Genomic DNA, 21,852 nt, shown 5'->3' with positions numbered 1-21,852 from the left:
CACGGTGACAGAGGCTCGAATATGAGGGGTCCATGATAGTGAGGAATTAAACGTGATCCCCAAGTATTTGTAATCTCGAACCTGAGTGATCCTCTGACCATTAATTCTCCATTCTGGCATTGCTAATCGTGGGGAAAAAATCATAATTTTTGTTTTAGAAAAATTAATAGACAGATGATTAGTAGTACAATAGGCCATGTATGCACGTAATAGCCTTCTGAGGCCAATTTTAGATAGAGATAATAAGGCCGTGTCATCAGCGTATAATAATAAGGGGCAGGCTTGATTGGCTATTTTGGGGGAATGGAAGTTGACTGATTGACAATGAGAACTGAGATCGTTTAAAAAAAGATTAAAAAGTGTGGGGGCCAGTATGCATCCTTGTCTGACTCCCCTGTTAGCCAAAATGGAATTAGTCATTGAGCCGTCGGTACTACATCGAACCCAGAAAGTGGAGGAAACTTTATATCTGTTGTAGGGCTCAGCCCCCACATCTATTCTTGGTGCTGGCGCTCAGTTCTGTTCTAAGTACAAAGTGACTGTTGTGTAGGGTTGCCAGGCTCAGGGCCTGAGACTGATCCTGTATCTTTAGGGGAAGAGAAAGTCAGTCAAGTGCAGGTGTTCTTGCAACACTGTAATGGCAAAAACCACAAGGTGGAATTCTCCCTCCCCCCTGCACAACTTTTAAAGATACAGAAGACCTCTTGGTTGCCAGGCCCAGTCTCCAAGATACAGGATCAGTCTCAGGCCCTGAACCTGGCAACCTTATTCTTCAACCTCCTGATAGAGTAAGCCAGTATAATCTCCGTATTGCTGAGGGAGAGACATATACTCTTAACAAGTGTTAGGGATGGAAAGATCTGTTCATTTCGGTTCTTTCAGTTTCTCATTTTTCCAATCTTAAATTCAGTTCTCCACATTTCTGCAGCAATTTGCTATTTTCTTTTTTAAAAAATCCTCATGAAAATTCTCCAGCATTTCAATGCAAATTTTTCCTAATACACACATTTATGTAGGCAGCTTTGACTAATGTACACATTTTTCAAGCAATTTCTCATATATTTTTGTATATTATTCTCACATATATTCATTTTTATGCGCACTTTCCTTTAACATAAGGATTTTATAAACATTGTTTGGTTAGCAAACTGCATTGCAAAATTTGAATAAGTGCAAATTTAGAAGAATGGCTGTGTTCAGGTTTCATATTGTTTCAGTCAGAATATTGATATTTTCAGCTTGAAATGCAAAATGAATCAGATTTCTTGCCAATCCTAATCAGTATATTTAACCATTTTTCACACTTTAGCTAATATTTTGTTAAACTGAGTCAGCAATCCTGTAACCACTTATCTGGAAGTATGCACCATTAAACTGAGTGGAAATGAGACCTGAATAGATGTGCGTAGGATTATACTGGGAGCTGAGCAAGTCCCAAACCAAACATATCAATTACAGAGGTGTTTTCGTTCCAGGAAAACACTGTCTGTTATTGAGAAACAGTGTTATTATAAGCTACTTGAACCACTTTATCTGCAGAACATAATACAGCTATAAGTACGTATTCTTCACAGTTGCCTTTAATCTAACTTTGTGGAGGAGCAGTCTTCGACATCAATGCCGAAAGATGAATCTGTTTGCATGCAAATCAAGGATGTGGCTCCTCACAATTGTGGCAAGTTTGGTCCAAGGCCTTGTAACTTCAGAAGCACATCTGAGAAGGAGAAGACACGTGGATCCAGAAACTACTATGAATATTGTAAACCATTCAACTTTTGGTCACATCTGCTTTAGTTTAAGGCATATTTGGTAATTGGTGCTGCTTAGTGGTGCAATCCTGCATAGTTTTGAAGCTGGGTTTTCACTGAATGTTGGGATTGCAGGGGGCACAAAAATCTTCTTTTTATTGTTGTTGTTGTTACTGCTAAATAATAATATATTTATCATTCTAACATACCCTTCCCTTCCCTCCCAATACATTTGCAGGGCAGCTTATAATTAAAATACAGAGCAGGAGCAACAGCAGAAAAAGATAAATTCTGAAATAAAGGTGTACTAGCTACAACAGAAGGATTCTTTCAAGCTTAATTTCGGCAGAGGGAGGCTAAAAATCCTTTAGGTGCCAGGAAAGGCCAATGAGCACCACCTTGGCAACCCCTGTTCTTAACTGGGGACACTGTCCTGTTTTGGTTCAAAGTAGGCAGGGGTGTAGTCGTCCAGGGTCATGGGGGGTTGTAGACCCCTTACTCTTAGGGGGGCAGGATCCCAGCAGGGTCCCTATGTACAAACCAATCAACATGGTATTGTGTGGAAAAGAAGTGTCTTAGGCATTTCACAGTCACTTGTGAACCTTCCCAACCAAACCCTGTCCTTTCTCTCCTTTTCCCCTCAGAGTGAAATTATTTCCTTCAGAGGATATCCCAGTGAGGAATATGAAGTGGTGACAGATGATGGGTATATTCTGAATATTAACCGAATCCCTCATGGGAAAAGAAATCAGTGGAATAAGGGTGAGTGTGTGCTTTGAGGTATATATTGTGTGTACACATCTATACACATGTTTAAAACTGTGGGGAAATATGTAGAAAAGTAATAATTTCTTGGTTTGGACAAGTTTGGCTTATATAAAGTTTGGCCAATAGAAAAACAGGCAATTTGTTTGGCAATGTTAGATTATTATAGCTCTTAATTAATCGATGAGGTCAAGTGCATGTTAGTCCTGTGCTATTCAAAGAAGTGGGGAAGTGTGGTGGCAGGGAGAAGGGGAAGCTAGAATAAGTAGTTCATAGTCCACGTTGACTCGAGCCATTAACAGTCCTGACGTAGCTGTCAGCTGCATGCCTTCGTGACTCAAGTCATTGGAAAATGCATGTGATCTTTTTTGTGAGGAGGGAGATCTCTTTTGTTGCAAAGAGTCTTTTTCATTCATCACGGATATATGTGTTGTAGCCATTCAGAGACAATTGCATGCATTAAATAGCTAGACTCACTGCCTGATTAAAAGAGGAGATACGAGAGCAGGGTGGAGGTGGAGAGACTGCCAGCTCAGTTGCCTTTGTGTGGTCCCTGTATGCAGCTTTTTCTTGAGTGAGGAGTTCATTCCAAGGAAAGGGGGTGGGATATCATGAGGCTGCTGGTTTTGTGAAGCCTGAATAGAGCATAATCTGATTCTGGGACCTGAGACAAAAGTGGTACCATGAAGGAAAGGCACATGGACTGAGCCTCATCCTTCCAGTGCTAAGCTATTTCTACAGTGGACCCTTTCCCCAGCTTACTCACATTACATGGTTTGAAGAGGGGAACCAATCTGACCAAGGAATTCTGTTAGCTTAATGGATACCCTAATCATGTTTAATAACCACTGTAACTTAAAAGGGGCTTATACAGTTGGACTGTTCAAATTAACAGGCAGTACATGACCTTAGGTTGAAGGGCCGCTAGTAATAATATGAATAAGAATGCATTCAGAAGTGACTCATTCCAAACCAAAAGGCATCACTTGTGAAAGCGCTCCCATTCTGTTCAATTGCTTGCCATGCCTGCTCTGTGCTCCAAGTTGGGTGTCATGGGCCCCAAGGAGAACCTTTGGCCAGATTGAGTTACAGATGTCACGGAGGGCACTGGGGAAATCTCTGGCAGCTGTAAATCTGATGAGTCAAATGGTGCCCATACCCCCTCTGTGTCTATGACAGAGAAACACCCAGCTGGCACCCAGCTCAGACCTAGCTGTTGAACAGATAAAACTTAATGAACAGCCTGCTGTCTTCCAGAGAGAGGAAAGTGAAAGTAGTGTGTTAGAATCAGAGATTATGCTTTTGCTGAGGACACGCAGATTAGAAAAGAGGCAGCTTCAGCAAAAGAAAGTGCCCTCTACTCATGGAAGTAGCTTTTGTCTTGCAGGAAATGCTGAGAAGTACTAGAGAATGCTCAGACAAGTAATGTGCCCTCCCTCCTCTCTTATATCTAGGTGGCTGGGCATGGTTAGGTGGTTGTGACAGTAGTCTGCTGTTGCCTCCACGTGCCTGGTTCTGTATCCTGAGATATGCGTAGCCTGTATGTTCCTGTTCTGTATTCTGAATCATGCTTAAAATGCCTGATGTTGTATTCCTGTGCCGACTTCTGGAATAAAGCTCATTGAGAAACCCAGCCTTTGAGTCAGGTCTCAGACTCAGGTCTCCTTCTATGGTTGGGAGTCAGGGCAGTAGGTATGGAATTATCAGAATGAGTAGTGTTACAAAGCGACACTGAATCCTTTCTTGTAACTATGCTTTAAAACATTTCACTTTCAGATCTCAAGCCAGCAGTGTTTCTGCAGCATGGCTTGCTTGGCGATAGCAGTAACTGGGTGTCAAATCTGGACTATAACAGCCTGGGCTTTATGTTGGCTGATGCTGGCTATGATGTTTGGCTAGGAAACAGCAGAGGTAACACTTGGTCCAGCAAACATATAAACTATACGGTGGAACAAGAAGAATTCTGGATATTTAGGTAGAGTGAGCTTGTCAAACTTAATTGCATGCTGTTGGTTCCTGGTTTTCCCTTTGCAGTGATTAATTGGCCGTGTACTTCCTACCAGTAATTTGTGTTTTTTTTTTAAAGAAACTTGCATGTATTGTTCACATGGGGAATTGTGTGCCATGGTGACTGGCTCAAGGTTACCCATTAGCTCAATGGGCAAGTGGTGACCTTTGAACCCAGATCTCCTTTTGCAAATCCAGTTACTGTCTCTGCAATATATTCATGTTCTTCCCCATACTCTGAAAGCCATTGGGATGCAAAATACAAAAACGTCATTGGAAGACAATACAAATAGGAATGGTACATTGTATAATGTTAAGAAGAGAAGCCCAAGTGCAGATGGAAAGGAGGAAAACTGTCAAGGGAAGCCACTGTCATTAGTCATTTTAAAAATGCCTTCTGGTTTTTACTGACTTTGTCCTTTTAAAAGAACCCAATCACTCTGCTTCACAAATGATTGGAGAATTGGTGACTTGAAGGGTTCGTGGAGGAGATGAACTCTGGTCTGCCAGATCCAAACCTGTTCTCGTATTGAAAATTGGGTGGAGAGCATGGCATTTTAGGCTTAGAAAATGGAGATTCCACTGCATATGTTAAGCACAGGCTCTTCTTCCTTCTCCATTGCAGTTATGATGAAATGGCTAAATATGACCTTCCAGCATCAATAAACTTCATCCTGAAGAAAACAAGACAAGAACAAATATTTTATGTTGGCCATTCCCAGGGCACCAGTGTGGGTAGGTTAACAGACTTTTAAATGTACCTTGGAAGTTCTAATAGCGACACATTTATTTGTACAGTTGCTCTTGCATATTAATTTCAGAAGAGAGTTTGTTCATAGTTGAGTAATTACACACAGAGCCACTGGACACGTAGGATGAATCATTTTAAGTAGCAATCTCTGTGTTGGATTCCTGCATTTTCTACTGGGAAATACTGACCGTATAAGAACTATTTAATGTTTCAAAGTGGTTCTGGGCTGAGGTTTAAAGTATCCTAGGCCACATTAATGTTCCAACATTAGTCAGAACTTGGGTTGCCATATTGCCCAGTTAGCTGGGTTTTACCATGATTATAGCCATGCTGCCTGGTGCCTGCTTAGTCCATTAGGTGGCCCAGATTCCCAGCGTTCATTTAAAAAAAAAGAAAAGCAAGTCTCTAGCCCTTGTGGATCCAGAGATACAAGGCAAAATGTGGAGGCAGTTTTCTGCCTGTTTTGTGAGAAACCAGCCTACTCCCGCCTTCCATTGTTTTTGGCAGCTGTCCCGGGAAAATCAAGAATTTTAGCCTGCTTGCTTGCTGCATATGTAGAATCTAGGTAGTTTAGAAAACTGCACATGCTCACTTGATCAACACATACAGCTTTGCCCCTTATCCCCGTACTTTCTGGTTGAGTCAGCAAGGAGAATCATCCTGCATCTTATTTCCCTCTGTGCCTCAGGGTTTGTGTCTTAAGTGGTGAATGCAATGGGAGTGTCTGCAGTGGGAGGATGGAATAAAGGGGTTTGAATCCACCAAACACTTCCTCCCCTGAACAAATACAAAATATAAAAGCAAACCTCCCTGTAGAAAAGGTTGAGGTATTAGTATTTGCATTTTTTGGCCCTGCCTCCACCCTGTTAAATGGTGCTTACTCCCATGTAAAGTTGCATTGGAATGCAGCCTCACTCACCCTGTTGCCCGACAGAGCCCATTCAGCAATTCAAAAAAGGCTAAAAGACCGATAGGAATAGAACAGCTGTCCTGTCTAATACTAGCACAGCTTGCCACCTCTCTAGAATTCACTGCATTGAGTGTCAGCACTCAAATCTCCATCAAGTTCCAGCCTTTATGATAGAAGGCTGTGTTTTCCCTTTCCCTGACCTGGTATGTGAGAATCAATGTACTAAAGACATTACTTACATGCTCAGACACTACTCTTTTTAGGCAAGATGATTGACTAAACTGATAATATTGAAATCTTGATTTCTATCTGCATTGCAAGTTGTAGTGGTTTTAATTGATGTTTTGCTAGCTTTTTGTTTTATGCTGGATTTTATACCGCTGCACTGGCTTGTTTTGTTTGTTCCTATTTTGTGTTTTTATGATGCTTTTATATTGATTGCATATTTTTATTGTTTTTGTTAAGTTTATAAGCTGCCCTGAGTTCTCTTTTTTTAACAGTGGAAAAGCAGGATACAAATCCTCTTAATAAATAAATAACTAAATATTCCATAGTGTTGGAAATTAGAGTCTAGGCATTTAAGGCTGAAAATGTAAGTTAAAAAAAAAGATTCTTTACATCCTCCCTCACTTTTGGTGGTAATTACTAGACACAAAAATTAAACAGCTGGACAATGCAACAATTAATTTTCCCAATTTGGATAATCAGCAAATAATTTGAATAATATGCAAATTAGCTGTCTGGATTTGTGGAACTGAAATATGGCAACCCTAGTCAAAATGTATTATAACCACTTACCAAAAGTGGTGTCTGGAGTACAATACTCCCTGCACAACTTGTTAAATATGCTTTATGTTGGTTCAGTTTGTCTGAACTGTGATACTGTTGTTCAGTTTATTTAGTAGTATTTATTTGTTAAATTTATATTTGGCCCTTCCTCCCAGTAGGAGCCCAGGATGGCAAACTAAAACACTCCGAAACATCATAACAACAGCCTTTAAAAGAAGTTTGATTAATAATCTGGCATGCCAACCAGGATCAAATGTGGTTTGCAGTCAGAGTTTGAACAAGAGTATCCCAGTTTCAGTGTAACTGGAAGATCTAGTTTAACAAACTGTCAAAGTACTGAATTAAGGCCCACAAGAGAAGGGAAGAAGGGAATGTGGGGGTCAAACACTCATTCTTGGTCTGACAAACCATAGTTCTATAACCAAGACAGTCACCTCTGACTGTCACTTCACGTGTCATTGATTCTTAGGACAGCCACAAAGTGAGTTTATCAAGTGAATGTACAACAATGACACTTTTGAGGAAATATACACAACCCCAAAAGGTTTTCAGTTGGTCAGAAGCAAGACAGGGCCTTTTCTTTTGTGATGCCCAGATTATAAAACTCCATCCCTAAAGTGGTGTGGTTAGGTCCCTCTCGTTTAAGCTTCAGGTGTGCTGCTTGCACCTTATATTCTGATGAGCTTCCACTGAAGCAATGCTTCTTTCTTCCCTGCTTTTAAACTTGGTTTTATCTAGGGTTTGGGAAGAAATTTGATGTAGTTCACAATTAAAGGCGAACCTACCTAATTTGCACTTTCTGAAACAATCTGAGAACCAAAACATAGCTGTCCTTGGAATTCACACTTCTCTAATTTTTTAAATGCAGTCCTTTAGCCAAGAGACATGCACAAAAATGCCTAGAGTAGGGTAAGGTGTGCATGTGTAATGTGCACAAAAATGCATATACTATGGTAAAAGTGTCCATTAACATACAATTCACACTAAAATGCTGATGTGTTTTCATGAGGACTTTAAAAAAAACCCTCACAAATGAAAATGAGGGAAACTGAACCTGACAGATTCACCCATCCCTAGTTTTAGCTACTCTTATGATAGTTTTTAATTTTAGTAATTTTGTAAGCCACTTTGAATTTATTTAGAAAGAAAAGTAGGGATCAGATTTCTTAATAAATAATGGTTCCTTTTGACTTGAAGATTGTGAAAGTAAACTGTTCCTCAAGGGTCGTAAAGTACAGTGTACTTGATTGCTTTTGCGTTACGAGAAAATGAGCTAAAATTCTGTTATTGAATTTTGTTCAAGACTGCATTGCTAGCTATATTCATTTCTCTGCTCTTGTCTTTTCTGTCCACCCTGCTGCCCAGCATTCATTGCATTTTCAACCATGCCACAGCTTGCTAAGAAGATAAAAATGTTTTTTGGATTGGCACCCATAGCCACAGCAAAGTTTTTAACCAACCCGGTGCTGACCAGGCTTGCAGAGGTTCCAGAACAGCAGCTCAAAGTACATATTTTGGACCAAATAATTGCATGAAATATTGCTGCATGTAGCTAAGTACTCCGGAATATGTTTTTTTCTCTTGCTGTTTTTTTACTTGCAGAAAAGACGTAACATGCTTTTTAACAAAGTCCCGAATGATCAGCTCATTTTAAAAGTAAACTATTCTCCTGTTCTCCTGGCAGGGTTTCAATGGCCAGAGTGGTTTAATAGTCAGCCTCCCTTCCCAGTGAATTCTGATGATTGTAGCTCTGTGAGGGGAATAGGGCTTCTCTCAACAACTCTCAGCACCCTTCAGAAACTACACTTCCCAGGACTCTCTGGGGAAAGTCATGACTATTTAAAGTGGAATAAATGTCTGGTGTGGATGTGGCCAGGGACACCTTTGGTTTAAATTTGGGTGATAGACTACATGTGCCTGCTGTGGAATAAAAAGGTAGGCGAACCCCCCCTCCCAATAATAATACTGTTAACAATGTTTTCCTTTTGGAAAGGAAAGGGGCTTTCCCTCTGCCCAGTGCCCACCCAAGCGTCTCACTTCTCCTGCCCCTCCCCTTCCCCCTCGTTCCTCTTCCCTGCTCCTTCTGCAGGTCGGTTTCACCTATCCTAAGCAAGATGGCACAGCAAGAACAATCAAGCAAGAAGCAAGAACACAAATATTGCCACATGTAGCTAAGGACTCAGGAATATGTTTTTTCTCTTGCTGTCTCTATACTTGCAGAAAAGACAGAGCACGCTTTGTAACAAGAGCCTGAATGATCAGCTCATTTTAAAAGTAAACTTGTGGTTTGACCTGAGGGTATTTCTAATGCTCTTAGATGTCTAAACTGCTCATGCTGGCCAGTGCTGCAGCTTTGTATCAGATTGTGGCTTTAGGTGTTTACACCATTTCCTTCACTGGGATTCACAGGCCTGAGGGTTTTTTCCCCCCAGGGTGGTACAGCTGTGAGAACAATTTTCCTACCTTTGTTCACATTTGGTACCCTTATTAAATAATTTGGTAGACACTTCCTACTAATGAGGAAGCTGGATATATAAATCCACCATGGGGTTTTTGACGGTATGATGGCAACTCACACCCATGGCTTACTCAGTTGCCTTTAAAGCAATAATGATGAACAGGGGTGTAGTCATCAAGGGTCTCAGGGGGTCTTAGACCCCTTACTTTTTTGGGAGCAGCATCTCAGCAGGGCCCACATGTGTCCAGCATCCTACGAGCCAATCAGCATGACAGGAGAGTGTATTAGCCACTCTGAAGAGTCTTCTAACTACTTCCTTGTTCTATCTTGCTAGTTAGAGTGAATCAGAGTGAAAGGAGGTGAGCCATTCACTGAGAAGACTCTTCTCAGTAGCTAACACTCTGCCTTTCATGCTTATCGGCTCCTAGTTGTGGGAGAAGGCATTCTCAACCCAGCAGGAAAAAAAGAAGATGGAAGGGGTCATGGCTATCATGAAGGGATCCTACACTTCTGAATTTGCCACTACATTACTGATGATGAAGTTATTTTAGGATAAATGTATTGCAGTAAATTATATAGCCATGAGTGGCTGTATACTATAGCCAGTGTGGATTTTTCACATTCTGCCACGTTAAACTGAAAATACTCCTCTGCTTCCCATAAGCTTATTTCAAAACAAACTCTCACAAAACTTACAGTCCTGAACTAAGAAATGCTTGCTTAACAACCCTCATTTTCATGGCAATACACAAAACATTCATAGAGAATCTAGAGCTCAAACTGTAAAACCAGAAAAAAAATCCAGACCCCTTTTGGCCTTTTTTTGGTCAGTGGTCTCATAGTTCCTTGAAATTAATTAAAAATCAGCCATGTCCCCAAAATACCTGTAATCCTGTTATCCACCTTGCCCCATACTCTGACCTACATCTGCTGCAGTTTAAAAGTAAAAAAAAATGCATGGCTGATTTTTTTATTTAAGAAATTTAACATTGGAGTCTATGATAGCACAGGCATGGTCAGTAAGAACCAACATTTAGTGTTCTAAAAGACAGCATTTTTGCCTTGGCTAATTAGGGGGCCACACTCACACCAGACATTTGTTCCACTTTAAACAGTCATGGCTTCCCCCAAAGAATCCTGGGAAGCATAGTTTGTGAAGGGTGCTGAGGGTTAGTAGGAGACTTCTATTCCCCTGGCAGGGTTTCAGTGGCCAGAGTAATTTAACAGTCAGCCTCCCTTTCCTGTGAATTCTGGTGATTGTAACTCTGTGAGAGGAATAGGGCTTTTTTAAACAACTCTCAGCACCCTTCAGGGACTACACTTCCCAGGATTCATTGGAGGAATGCATGACTGTTTAAAGTAGAATAAATGTCTGGTGTGGATGTGACCAGGGACAGCTTTGGTTTAAATTTGCTCCCATCCACCAGCTACCCATCCCCTTCCCTCTCCTCCCCCCTCTTTGCTCCTCCCGCAGGTCAGTTTCATCTATTCTAAGCATGATTGCACAGGAGTAAATCCTATTGAACTCAATAACAATGCAAATGATCAAACATCTCCTCCCCTCTTCCTGTCCCCTGCCCCTCCCCTCCCCCTTCCTTTGCCCCTTCCAATCCCCTTCCCATCCACTCCTTTCCCTCTCCCTTCCCTCCCTCTTCCTCTCCTCCCTCTCCCTCCTTCATGGTCAGTTTCACCTATCCTAAGCATGATTGCAGGGGAGTAAATCCCATTGAACTCAATAAGCATGCAAATGATCAATTTATTCTTAGCTAACTTGCAGAGGATCCCATTTCTTACCTCGTAGCTTAAAAAGCAGAGAAATTCACTAAGCAGAGAAAATCACATTACCAAATTCTTCCAAACTACGCAGGAAGTGGATTGGACTGTGAAAGAAATTGTGTTTGCATTTTGACAAATTTGTAGGGCAGTACAATATCTCAGAGAGGAGGTCAGGTCTCCTGCTCCTCTGGTGCATTCACTAGAGCTGCCAAATTTCCCTGCTTTTAAAAGTGTGATAGAAATATCTGTTGGCTACAGGTATGTTCTTAAACCACAAGGGTTTTTGGCCTGTTAGTGAATACCTGTTTAACGTGTTAAACAATGTATGGTTGTAAGAGAAGACAGCCAAGTCAAACTGCTGATCACATGGCTGGGGGCAGTTATAGGCACATGCAATCCTTTTCAGGGCTCAAAAAGACTTGCTGATCTTGTTGGAGGCTCTTTGTTTGGGGCTCAGCATGAGCTGAGATCACTGTATGTATGAATATAGCCAATACCCCCCCTTTTAACTCAGTAATCTGTATATCAACCTTGTCACGTGCTCAGTATTATCCAAGATTGCAGTTTGGTGGGTGAGAGGATTAAGAATGAGAGATGGGGTTGTCTAAAGCCCTCTAGTGACTTTGTGGCCAAGGTAGTATTTGATCACCTTGCAGACTTTGTGGTTCTGGCAACAATAGATTGAGTGTCAATAGGAGGAACAGCCACTGCTGGTGTTCTTGGCCCTGGGATAAAGTCAGGAGATTTACCAGTGAATTAATTCTTCCTTAGTTCACCATGCAAACAATACAGAACTAAAGCATTTCTGTTAAAGTTACTGTAGGAATAAACAGTTGCAAACCAGAACATTTGGCTACTGGTTATTTGCAGAATGGCCTGAGATCTAGAAAGCAGTGCCCATAATTTATAGGCTATGTTTGCATAATTACAAGTCTTTACTATGTTTCAACTCCTACTGAAATTATTTCACATTGTGGGAACTGCTGGAATCTGGCTCATGCCTGAGCCACTTTGGAAGGGTGTCAGTTGCACACTGCATACATGTCAAGTTGTACCTGACTTGTGTCATCTTAGATCGCTGTGATTACAGTGTTTGTGTCAAGAACAAAGTACAGGACGCTTATGCCTGAGGGTGCACATGGGATATGAATGGGTGTTCCATCCTAAATGTCTGAGTAGAGAATTCCCATAGTAGTAATCTGTTGCTACTTGATATTTGTAGTAGTTTGTTGCTGCTTGATATTTTTAAAAATAGCCCTAGGAAAATGGAGGCTTGGCTAACAAAATAACCTGTGTACATATGTCCTTGTTTTGGCAGGAAATTTTTGGAACAAAGCAGTTTCTTCCCCAGAGCAAAAGTCTGAAATGGTTAGCTACTGAAGTGTGTGGCCGTTTCTTACTTGATGATCTTTGTGGTAATATTTTCTTCCTAGTGTGTGGGTTTAATGAGAAAAATCTAAATATGGTAAGACTTCTTCTTTTTGGAAATGACATCAGACCAGGGTGTGGGGAGTTCATGTACTAGAGGGCACAGTATACAATCCTATGGTCCACTCTATCAACAGTTGTTAATTGTCATATCTGTATTGGCCCTAGGAAAGTTCATTTATTTACTTATCCATTCATTTATTCATTCAACAGTTTATTTACTTATTCAACACTTGTTGATTGTCATATCTGTATTGGCCCTGGGAGAATTTATTTATTTATTTCATTTATATCCTGCCTTCCTCCCAGTAGGAGCCAGGGAGGGAAACAAAAACACTAAAAACTAAAATATCATAAAACAGACTTTAAAATATACTAAAACGAAAGTAAACTATAACAAAACTTATTTAAAAACATATTAAAACAAGACATCTTTAAAAACAGCTAGCCTTCTTTGTTAGGTGGGACATTTGGGGGGAAGGAGCATAGCGCTAGCCAATCCCCCCCCCACTGGAGAGCATGTGAGGGCCAAAGGCAGAGACAAAATAAATACTTCAGGATATATTTGTTAACTCCTCCTTGAGGATCCCTTCTTCTAGTCTTGCTCCTGACCTTTCTCCCTATCGCACAATCAAAGGAAAACTGGTTCATTTATAGAGGACTAACTGAGTGATTGGAAACTAATTGTAGAAAGCAATTGGATATTTTTTTAAACTGGTTAAGCTGGGTTGATTTTTCTGCCCAGAAACCTGGAAAAGGCCTCACACTGAGCTGCACACATTGGGAAAATCAGAAATTAGGCCTTATAGCTTAGATGGCCAGCCAGCCAGCTAACGATAGTGTGCACAGCAGTGTTTCTATTGCGTTCTTTGCCATCAACAAAAAATAGCCACTATGATTGTGAGTATTGTGGGTGCTTTAAAACAGTAAAGGGTAACTTCGGGTTGATTTTGTTTGTCTCTTTATTTTACCATTTAGTAATAAGCACCCAACCATGCTGTAATCATAAAAACTGCAGAATTAACAAATTTACTTCTTATTGCAGTCAAACAAACATGGTTCTTTATTTCTGGTTGGGTAGAAAACACAACCGAAACTGAAAAGCACAGCAAAGAAAAGTCCAAGATGTGGGGTCTAACTCTAGCCCATAATACAAAGTTCTAATATATTACTCAAGGGTCATAATCACATGCAGGCTGCTTTTCAGGAACACTTTCGTAAATGTAGGGTGATTGAAGATATATTTTTTGTGATTACAGTCAGGGAAAGTCTTGAGAGAGCTGACTTTCGCAGGCTCTTCCAGGCGAGGCTTTTGTTGTGCACTGCCTTATTTATTGCTTTTTTCAGAGGCTCCTATTCTTAAAACTACCCCTGTTCTTAAAACAAACTGTCATTCTTTAAATGGAGACTGTCATTGTGTGTCATGTGACAAATTGAAAAGAAACTCCCTTTAATAAATCTGGGGTAGTGGACACAGATCTAGGGGGAGGGTGGTGCACCCATTTGCCCTACAGGGTTGAGTTGTACTATATCATGAAAAGCATTGTTAGGGCTCCCATTTACCTGGGAGCAAGCCTTGTTGAACACAATGGTATTTACTTAGTAAGTAGGCATAAGATTGCACTTAAAGTATTTTGATATTAAAAATTTATTAAAGTTGTGAGTCAGTTAAAACTGAAATGCCTTGCTCTAAGCTAACCTCAGTTTTGCTTGGTAACATAATATTGGGATTGGTATCTACTTTAGAGTGTCAAGTTGATCTCCATAAAGAGATGTTGGTAGTTAGTATTTTGCTGTAAATAAGCACAGATTTCTGCATGATACCCAGTGTTAAGCTCCGATGCAGTTGTTTTGTTCAAACAAACCAAATGGAAAAAAAGGAAGTGAAGTGGCTGTTGTACTTTGTAATAACTTCAGCTGATAATGTTGCTGTTTGTTACAGAGTCGAATAGAGGTATATGGAACACACTGTCCAGCTGGGACATCTGTCCAGAATATGCTTCACTGGAGTCAGGTAGACCCAAAATCCTCAATTCTGTTAAAAAAAACCTGCATTGATTTCAGCTGTTGAATGGTTGGCCCATTTCAAGGGAACAGGCTATTGAAAGTGAAATTAAGAATTTGTTAGTAAAACTGTAGTCACGTGTTTCACATTCATACATTCACAATCCTTGTGAATTAGGATCTTTTGACATCGGCAATAGTGCGTCTTGGCGATTTGCCCAGTCACTTGCACTCACACAGATCTTAAACATGGGGATATTTATTGAGCATTGACACACAGAATCAAAATATACACATTTAACACTTTAGTGGGGAATAGCTCAATAAGAGTACATACTTGCACAGGATCCCATTTCTTTCCTCATGGATTGAAAAGGAGAAATTCACTAATAGGCAAAAAACTTTGTGGTTTAAGAATGTAACTATAGCCCACAGATATTTCTATCAAACTTTAAAAAGCAGGGAAATTCAGCAGCTATAGTGAATGCACCAGGGGAGCGGGAGACCCAACCTCCCCTCTGAGATATTGTACTGCCCTACAAATCTGTCAAAATGCAAACACAATTTGGGTTGGTCTTTCACAGTCCAATCCACTTCCTGTGTAGCTTGGAAGAATTTGGTAACCTGTGCCTCTGAGCATATGAGTGGTGGCAACACATGCAAAGAGCCCAAATAATGGAAACAAGACATGTGCTGTGCTGATCTTGTTTTAGCAGGGAGGAAGCAACAATATCAAGATACAGTTGATATAGTTCAGATAGTCACTTTAAATATGTTTGATTTACTTTGCAATTTTAGTGAATGTTCCTATAGTAAATCATTTGCTTTTGCTTCTTTCGGTGAATATGTGAAGCACAGCAACACTTTGCAAAATATACACTAAAAAACTCCAAAAACAATTGTGGAATAATAGCACTCACAGCTCTGCAACATAGTCTCCAGTGGACATCCAGAGTGTCTCAGTTTACACAAGATACAACAGTGGGAGGTGAAATATATTCTAGCAAATTTCTTGATATGCTCTATGTTTTTAATTGACCATGCCCATCTTTCGTTAAATGAAGTGGTTTAAACCTAGCAGGCTGACAACATGCATCTTGGGTAGGCCAAGTTTGTTTTTTCCAACAACTAGAGTCATTGCTTAAGTAGCAACATACTGTAATCAGTCTGATTTTACATCAAACTGCAGTTTCAGATGCAACTGTTAATGCACCCAAAATAGAAATAGAACATAACCTCCAATTTGAAACACAAAAGGCTGTCTTCACCATCATATGGCATTGACCAATAAAAAGGCTTTGAAATTAATAAAAATAAATTTGATACAGTTTTCTAGGGTGAATAATGAGGGAAATAAAACTTTCTAGATTAGATTCTCTGTAGAAACAATAGTAACACAGGAAAGAAGCAAAGTGAGAAGAATACTATCAAACATACAACAATGTAATTCTCTGTCTTTGGAGATGGCAGGTGTTGCCACCACTCACCATATGCTCAGAGGCACATATTACAAATTCTTCCAAGCCACGCAGGAAGTGGATTGGACTGTGAAAGACCAACCCAAATTGTGTTTGTGTTTTGACAAATGTGTAGGGCAGTACAATATCTCAGAGAGGAGGTCAGGTCTGCTGCACCCTTGTGCATTCATTATAGCTGCTGAATTTCCCTGCTTTTAATGTTTGATAGAAATATCTGTGGACTATAGGTATTTCTTAAACCGCAAGGGTTTTTTTGCCTATTAGTGAATTATAGCACAGTTCACAATTTCTGTTTATGCAGGTGCCACGATATATTTGTATAGCATATACCTCTATTTTACCCCTTTTTCCATTTGGTTTTTCAAAATATGGCACACCTCTTTTTCAGGGTGTGAAGTCTGGGAAGTTCAAAGCCTTTGACTGGGGTAGTAAGAAAGAAAACATGGCTCATTACAACCAGGTAAGAATTTCTAACTAATTGCCATTCTCTCCCTCCCTCCCTCCCTCCATGAGAGCAGAAAATGGTAAAGCATGCCATAGCTATTGTTGGCAAAGGCTGCTGTTCATGTAATACATACTGCATAAAATGAAGTTCCGTCAACACTTCGTTATGAGTGAATGATGTGATAAAGGGGATAAAAAGACCAATTTTGCCTATAGCAGCTTTCCCCAACCTGGTGTCTTCCAGATGTTTTGACTATAGCTCCCATCAGCCCAGGAAACATGGCCAATGGTCAGGGATAATAGGAAATGTGGTCTGAAACATCTAGAGGGCACCAGGCTAGAAAGAGCTGACCTATAGTAATACAGTAAAATGCTTATTTGGGGGTTGTATGTATTATGTGTTGTTTGGCTCTCAGCAGTTCAGTACTCCTGGTCTGGCTAGAGCATTGGGGTTCCCAGAAAGGAAATTGTGGCTGTTGCACTCTTCCATCCTGCTGCTGCTGTGACATAAACCATGGTTTAGCTGGTGTTTTACTTAGTCCCAACAAACCAAGGGTTGTAATTCCAAGAACAAACTTTGGTTCCAGATCATGGTGTGTTTAGAGGAAGACAAACCATGATCCTGAATTCAGACTTAATGCTAAAGCAAACTATGGCTTATCTCACAGCGTAGCTGTGATCTGTCCAGCAGATTTCACATTAATGCTGAGTCATAATTTGGTTTGGAGTTACATGCAAACTAGCTCCTCTCACAATCAGTGGTACAAACACTCATTGCAAACTTGAGGGGTGTGTGAGTGTGCACTTGCGCAAGTGCGTGTGTTTGTGAGTGCATGTAAAAACAGCTAGGGGACATTTTCAAGTGGGAAATAGGTGTGAAAGAGGTTAAGTAAGTATCCCCTGCCTCCCACTACTTCTCTGCTCAAGATTGTGCTTATTGGGGCGTCGCTGTACACTTTTAATTTAATTTTTTATTTGCAAATTTAAGAAAAGGGGGAAAGGGGGGAAGAAAAAGAGAAGGATTAAAAAACAAAAATCAAGAAATGAATATATATATATATATATATATATATATAATCTGGAGATCTTATATTAATTTATATGTTTAATTTAATATGGATGTACTGATGGTTATTGTATCCTTAATGTGAGTCTAGAGTGTTTTTTAATTATTATATATTGTTGCACATTCTTGAGTGTAGAGTTTGCCCCTCTGTTACTCTTTGAGTGCTGGGGAGAAATGAGGGTGCTATTTCTCTCAAATTTTCTGTTTATTTCTGACACATGACTTGGATTGTGACTCTCTCTTACCACAATATGATGCGTTGTCTTGCTGTAGGGCAGACATGTGGCCTTCCAGAAGTTTGCTGGTTTTAATATTTTTTTCATTTCTGGACCACTCTCCATCTCCCTAGATCTCCATACAAAATGATCACATAAAATACAGTATACAAGTAAAAGCCTAAAACCATCACTAAAACACTATAGCCTCATCCCAGTCTGCATCTGTATTGGAATTGCTTTTGAAGATCCTTTTAAAGATGTTTTTGTTTTGCCCTTGTAGCATGTATAAGTTTTAAATTGTGTTTTAAATTGTTTTTTAAAGATGTGTTTTTAAATTTGTATATTTGTTTTTAATGTTTTTAGTTATTGTAAACTGCCCAGAGAGCTTCGGCTATGGGGCGGTATATAAATACAATAAATAAATAATAAATAAATAAATAAAATGTTTTTAAGATGTTTTTGGTGCTTTATCATTTGTTTGCCACCCTGGGCTCCCTTTGGGAGAAAGGGTAGGATATAAATTTAATAAAGAATAAGAATACTTTATGTAGTTCAGAAATAACTCTAATATTCATACATGGCCTTTCACTCTCATGATTTCCTTGAATGATAAATACAATGTAAGCTGTTCTTGAAAGATCACCACTGAGGAGAGCAATCTGAATTCCAATGGAAAGAAGTTCCACAATTGGGGTGCCACCACAGAGAAGGCCCTGCCTACTATTACCAAACAGTGATCATCACAATTGCCAAGACCACTAGCAAGACCTCCCCAGGCAATATCAAGGGCTCCTTTGGAACAAAGGGCGGGATATAAATTTAATAAATAAAGTTTCAAGACGTGAGCACATATGGGGAGAAGCACTCCTTGAAACATTTGGATCAACACATTATCTCAGGCTGGGTAGCATATAGGCAGCTAATGTACTGTTGGGGAATCAGTGTTCCCCCATGGGCAACAAACACCACTCTTGCTCCTGTATTCTGCTGTAGCTACAGCAGGGGTCGCCTACCTTTTTGGATCTGAGGGCACGTTTCAAATTTTGAGAGTACTGGGGGCTCCTACCATGGGTTCATGGCATAACTCAAAATTAGAGAATAGTCATGGTGAAGCTTTGCCCATAATTGTATTTCCATACTAAAAAAAGCTTGACCTGGAGAATTTCTGCCTGCTGTAAAGCTGTTAAAGGAACAAGAATTCTGTTTTTCCCCAATGCCAACCTAAAGCAACATTTAGCCTGCCATCCTGTACCCACTCACCTGGAAGTAAGCCCTATTAAACACAAAAAGAATTTCATCTGATTAGACATGTATACAAGTGTACTGTAAATTAACTATAAGGTTAATTCCCTGTCTTTACTGAATGAGTCCCTGGTCTTTAGCTCCTGCAAAGAAGGAGACATGCCTAAGCCTCTTTGCAGAGTTTTTGCATTTGCCTTTGTGGTGGGATTCTTTAACATTCACCCACAGTTATGATATAGTAGTATTTGCAGAAAATAACTTGTAGGTTCTACCTGATCTCAGGCAAACCTAGCACGGGGAAGTTTGATTCTTGTTGCCAGGAAAAAAGGAAGGGGAAACTATGGAGATTGCAAGAACTAGGAAAAAAAATACAGAAGCATGAAAAATGCAGCTCTTTAGGACCCCAGGGATTCCTGCTGCCTGGTGTACAAACAACTCACTTATCAATCACAGCTCTGACTTCACTCATTGCTAATAATTCAGGCAGGCAGGAGCAGCCAGGTTGGCTCAATTCACAGAAATTGCTCAGAAGGATACCTGTAAGTTGTACTCTATAACTTCCTTCCTAGGAGGATTAGAGCCTTGCTTTTTTTAAAAAAAATGAAAGCTCAGATTTTGGATTACCTGTTGGAGGTGCCACTGAAGCCTTCAAGGGTGCCGTGGCACCCATGAGCAACATCTTGGTGACCCCTGAGCTACAGCTTCTAGACTGTCTTTAAGGGTATCCCCATATTGATGATGATGGACTTTAACTCCCATCAAGCCTAGCCAGTATGACCAATGAGGATGATGAGAGTTGTAGTCCAGCAACTTCAGGAGCGCAACAGTTTCCCCAGTCCTGCTGTACTCTGTGTGCATCTCTATGTATGTATGGAGAAAGAGAGTGATTGAGTTTTGGCCAGGAAGTCTTCTCAGTGTTATAAACTACAAACTGTTATTTAAACTGTTATTTCCCTCCTCCCTTTTAGCCAACACCACCTTTCTACAATGTAAAACAGATGACTGTACCAACAGCTCTCTGGACTGGCAGTCAAGACTGGCTTGCAGACCCAAAGGACGTTGCCCTGTTGCTGCCTCAGGTCCCGAACTTAGTTTACCACAAGAATATTCCTGACTGGGAACATCTGGATTTCATCTGGGGCCTCGATGCCCCACAGCGCATGTACATAAAAATAATTGAGCTCATGCAGAATTATCATTGAGTGTATGCCGTTCTTGGAACTGTGATCCTGAAATTTCTTCAAGAAACCAGCACCATCAGTCTATAACCTATTTTTTTAAAAAGAGAAGTTATTCCTACCTTCTTAAATACATACAGTATTATTAACCTGTCTATGTGCAGCTTAGTTATAGCTCAGGAAATTAAATTTTTTTATTGCTCATAAGTATTTAAATCCATGCATCTTGGAGGTGTTGAGTCACAACTTAAGTGGTCTGCTCATCACAGTAGTCCTGTGGAAAGGAAATGCTTTGCCACCAAGCTTGCACAGTAATGTACATCTGAAAGTAAAACTGATCACCCCAAACTGTGTTATGGAGGGAAGGATAGAAACAAATCCAGTTAAAGCCTTTTCAGTGTCTGTGGAACCAGTAATATGAAACCTTTTTTAAACTCTTTTTAAAAAGCAAAATCTTGGCTCCACCCCACTCCCCATAACAGAGTTAGGAAGACCAGCTCTGCTTTCACAGTGAGAGCAACATGATGTGCAGGACTTATTTAAAGACTGACACCTTGAGACGAAACACAATTTACTTGGAATTGATTTTTATATGAAATGTGCATTGACATAAATCCCTGCTTGGTGGAAAACAAATTTTGGGCATGTATTAGAACGCTGTCCTTACTGCTCAGTGGCAGAGCATGTGCTTTGCATCCTGGAGGCTCCAAGTTCACCTTCTCGCATCTCTCAGTAAGGCTAGGAAAAACTCCTGTCTGAAATCCCAGAGAGCTGCTGTCTGGAGGGTCGCAATGACATCAGGTGACCCATTTTTGCCTGCATGGCTCATCAGCTGAATGTTGTAGCTTGCAAAGAATTGTGCACACTGTGCTGATGAGCAGTGCCTGCCAAACCCCTTTGGTCCAGCCCTGTCTTTACCTGCCCCACACTTCATATATGATGTCAGGTACAGGGCAGGTGAGTGTGGCTTTGCCTAATGGCCCCAAAGGCCCAATAGGGAGCCCTGGCAAGCCTAATTAATTCTGCAGGCTGGAGGTTCCGCATTCCTGATGTAGAGAGGAGCTAGATGGACTAACGTTCTGATTCAGTGTAAGTCTTACAACCCAATTCCTGGCATTCTCAGGAAGACTTCTCATATTACCACTTGAATATCTCAGACCCCATGCACATCTTAGGGCTTTTCCTATATTAGAGGAATTGAGATCAAAATTGAGATGATATGAATATTTTTCCTTTAATTATATTTCAGAACTAACCTGCGGGAAGCCACTTTTTGTAACTTCATAGTTCCAAACAAATTGGTTAAAAGAAAAGCTCCATATTTTTAGGAATGTTAGCTTTCAACTTTTATTCTGTTCTTTAATGGTACACCTATTTTTTCTGCACTGATGAACTGAGCTACAGTGCCTAGTCTGACTATCAAAGATTCTATATCGACTATGTTGTACCTATGCTCTGATACTCTAATTTTCCTAACGTCTGCACTGAAATAAAATTCACAGCTACAAATGGGGAGCTTCCAAGATAGCATGCTTCATAATGCTTGAATAAAATAGTATTTTAAAAAACCCTTTTTATGCTGGGATGTGT

At 40.3% G+C, this 21,852-nt stretch overlaps 1 protein-coding gene across 1 annotated transcript; it reads left to right on the top strand.

The window, feature by feature from the left end:
- Positions 1 to 1,654: 1,654 nt before the first annotated feature.
- LOC133388372 (putative lysosomal acid lipase/cholesteryl ester hydrolase) lies at positions 1,655 to 20,436 on the top strand. Its single transcript, XM_061634345.1, has 9 exons — positions 1,655 to 1,759; positions 2,393 to 2,510; positions 4,290 to 4,488; positions 5,146 to 5,255; positions 8,336 to 8,475; positions 12,523 to 12,669; positions 14,575 to 14,646; positions 16,503 to 16,574; positions 20,053 to 20,436. Exons 1-9 carry the CDS (start codon positions 1,655 to 1,657, stop codon positions 20,284 to 20,286), a joined length of 1,197 nt encoding a protein of 398 aa, XP_061490329.1. The 3' UTR covers positions 20,287 to 20,436.
- Positions 20,437 to 21,852: the final 1,416 nt, after the last annotated feature.

Source organism: Rhineura floridana, chromosome 7 (assembly GCF_030035675.1).
Source record: "Rhineura floridana isolate rRhiFlo1 chromosome 7, rRhiFlo1.hap2, whole genome shotgun sequence".
In the NCBI taxonomy this organism is placed as follows: domain Eukaryota; kingdom Metazoa; phylum Chordata; class Lepidosauria; order Squamata; family Rhineuridae; genus Rhineura; species Rhineura floridana.
The sequence above is the reverse complement of the archived record's forward strand: the minus strand, read 5'-3'. Positions and strand labels throughout refer to the sequence as shown.

What these genes read in the sequence shown, in the direction of transcription:
- LOC133388372 (XM_061634345.1), top strand. Translation starts at nt 1,655, where the DNA reads ATGTGGCTCCTCACAATTGTGGCAAGTTTGGTCCAAGGCCTTGTAACT. An exon ending in CAGAAACTACTATGAATATT is followed by an intron (nt 1,760 to 2,392) that starts GTAAACCATTCA and finishes TTTTCCCCTCAG; the next exon opens with AGTGAAATTATTTCCTTCAG. An exon ending in ATATGCTTCACTGGAGTCAG is followed by an intron (nt 14,647 to 16,502) that starts GTAGACCCAAAA and finishes CCTCTTTTTCAG; the next exon opens with GGTGTGAAGTCTGGGAAGTT.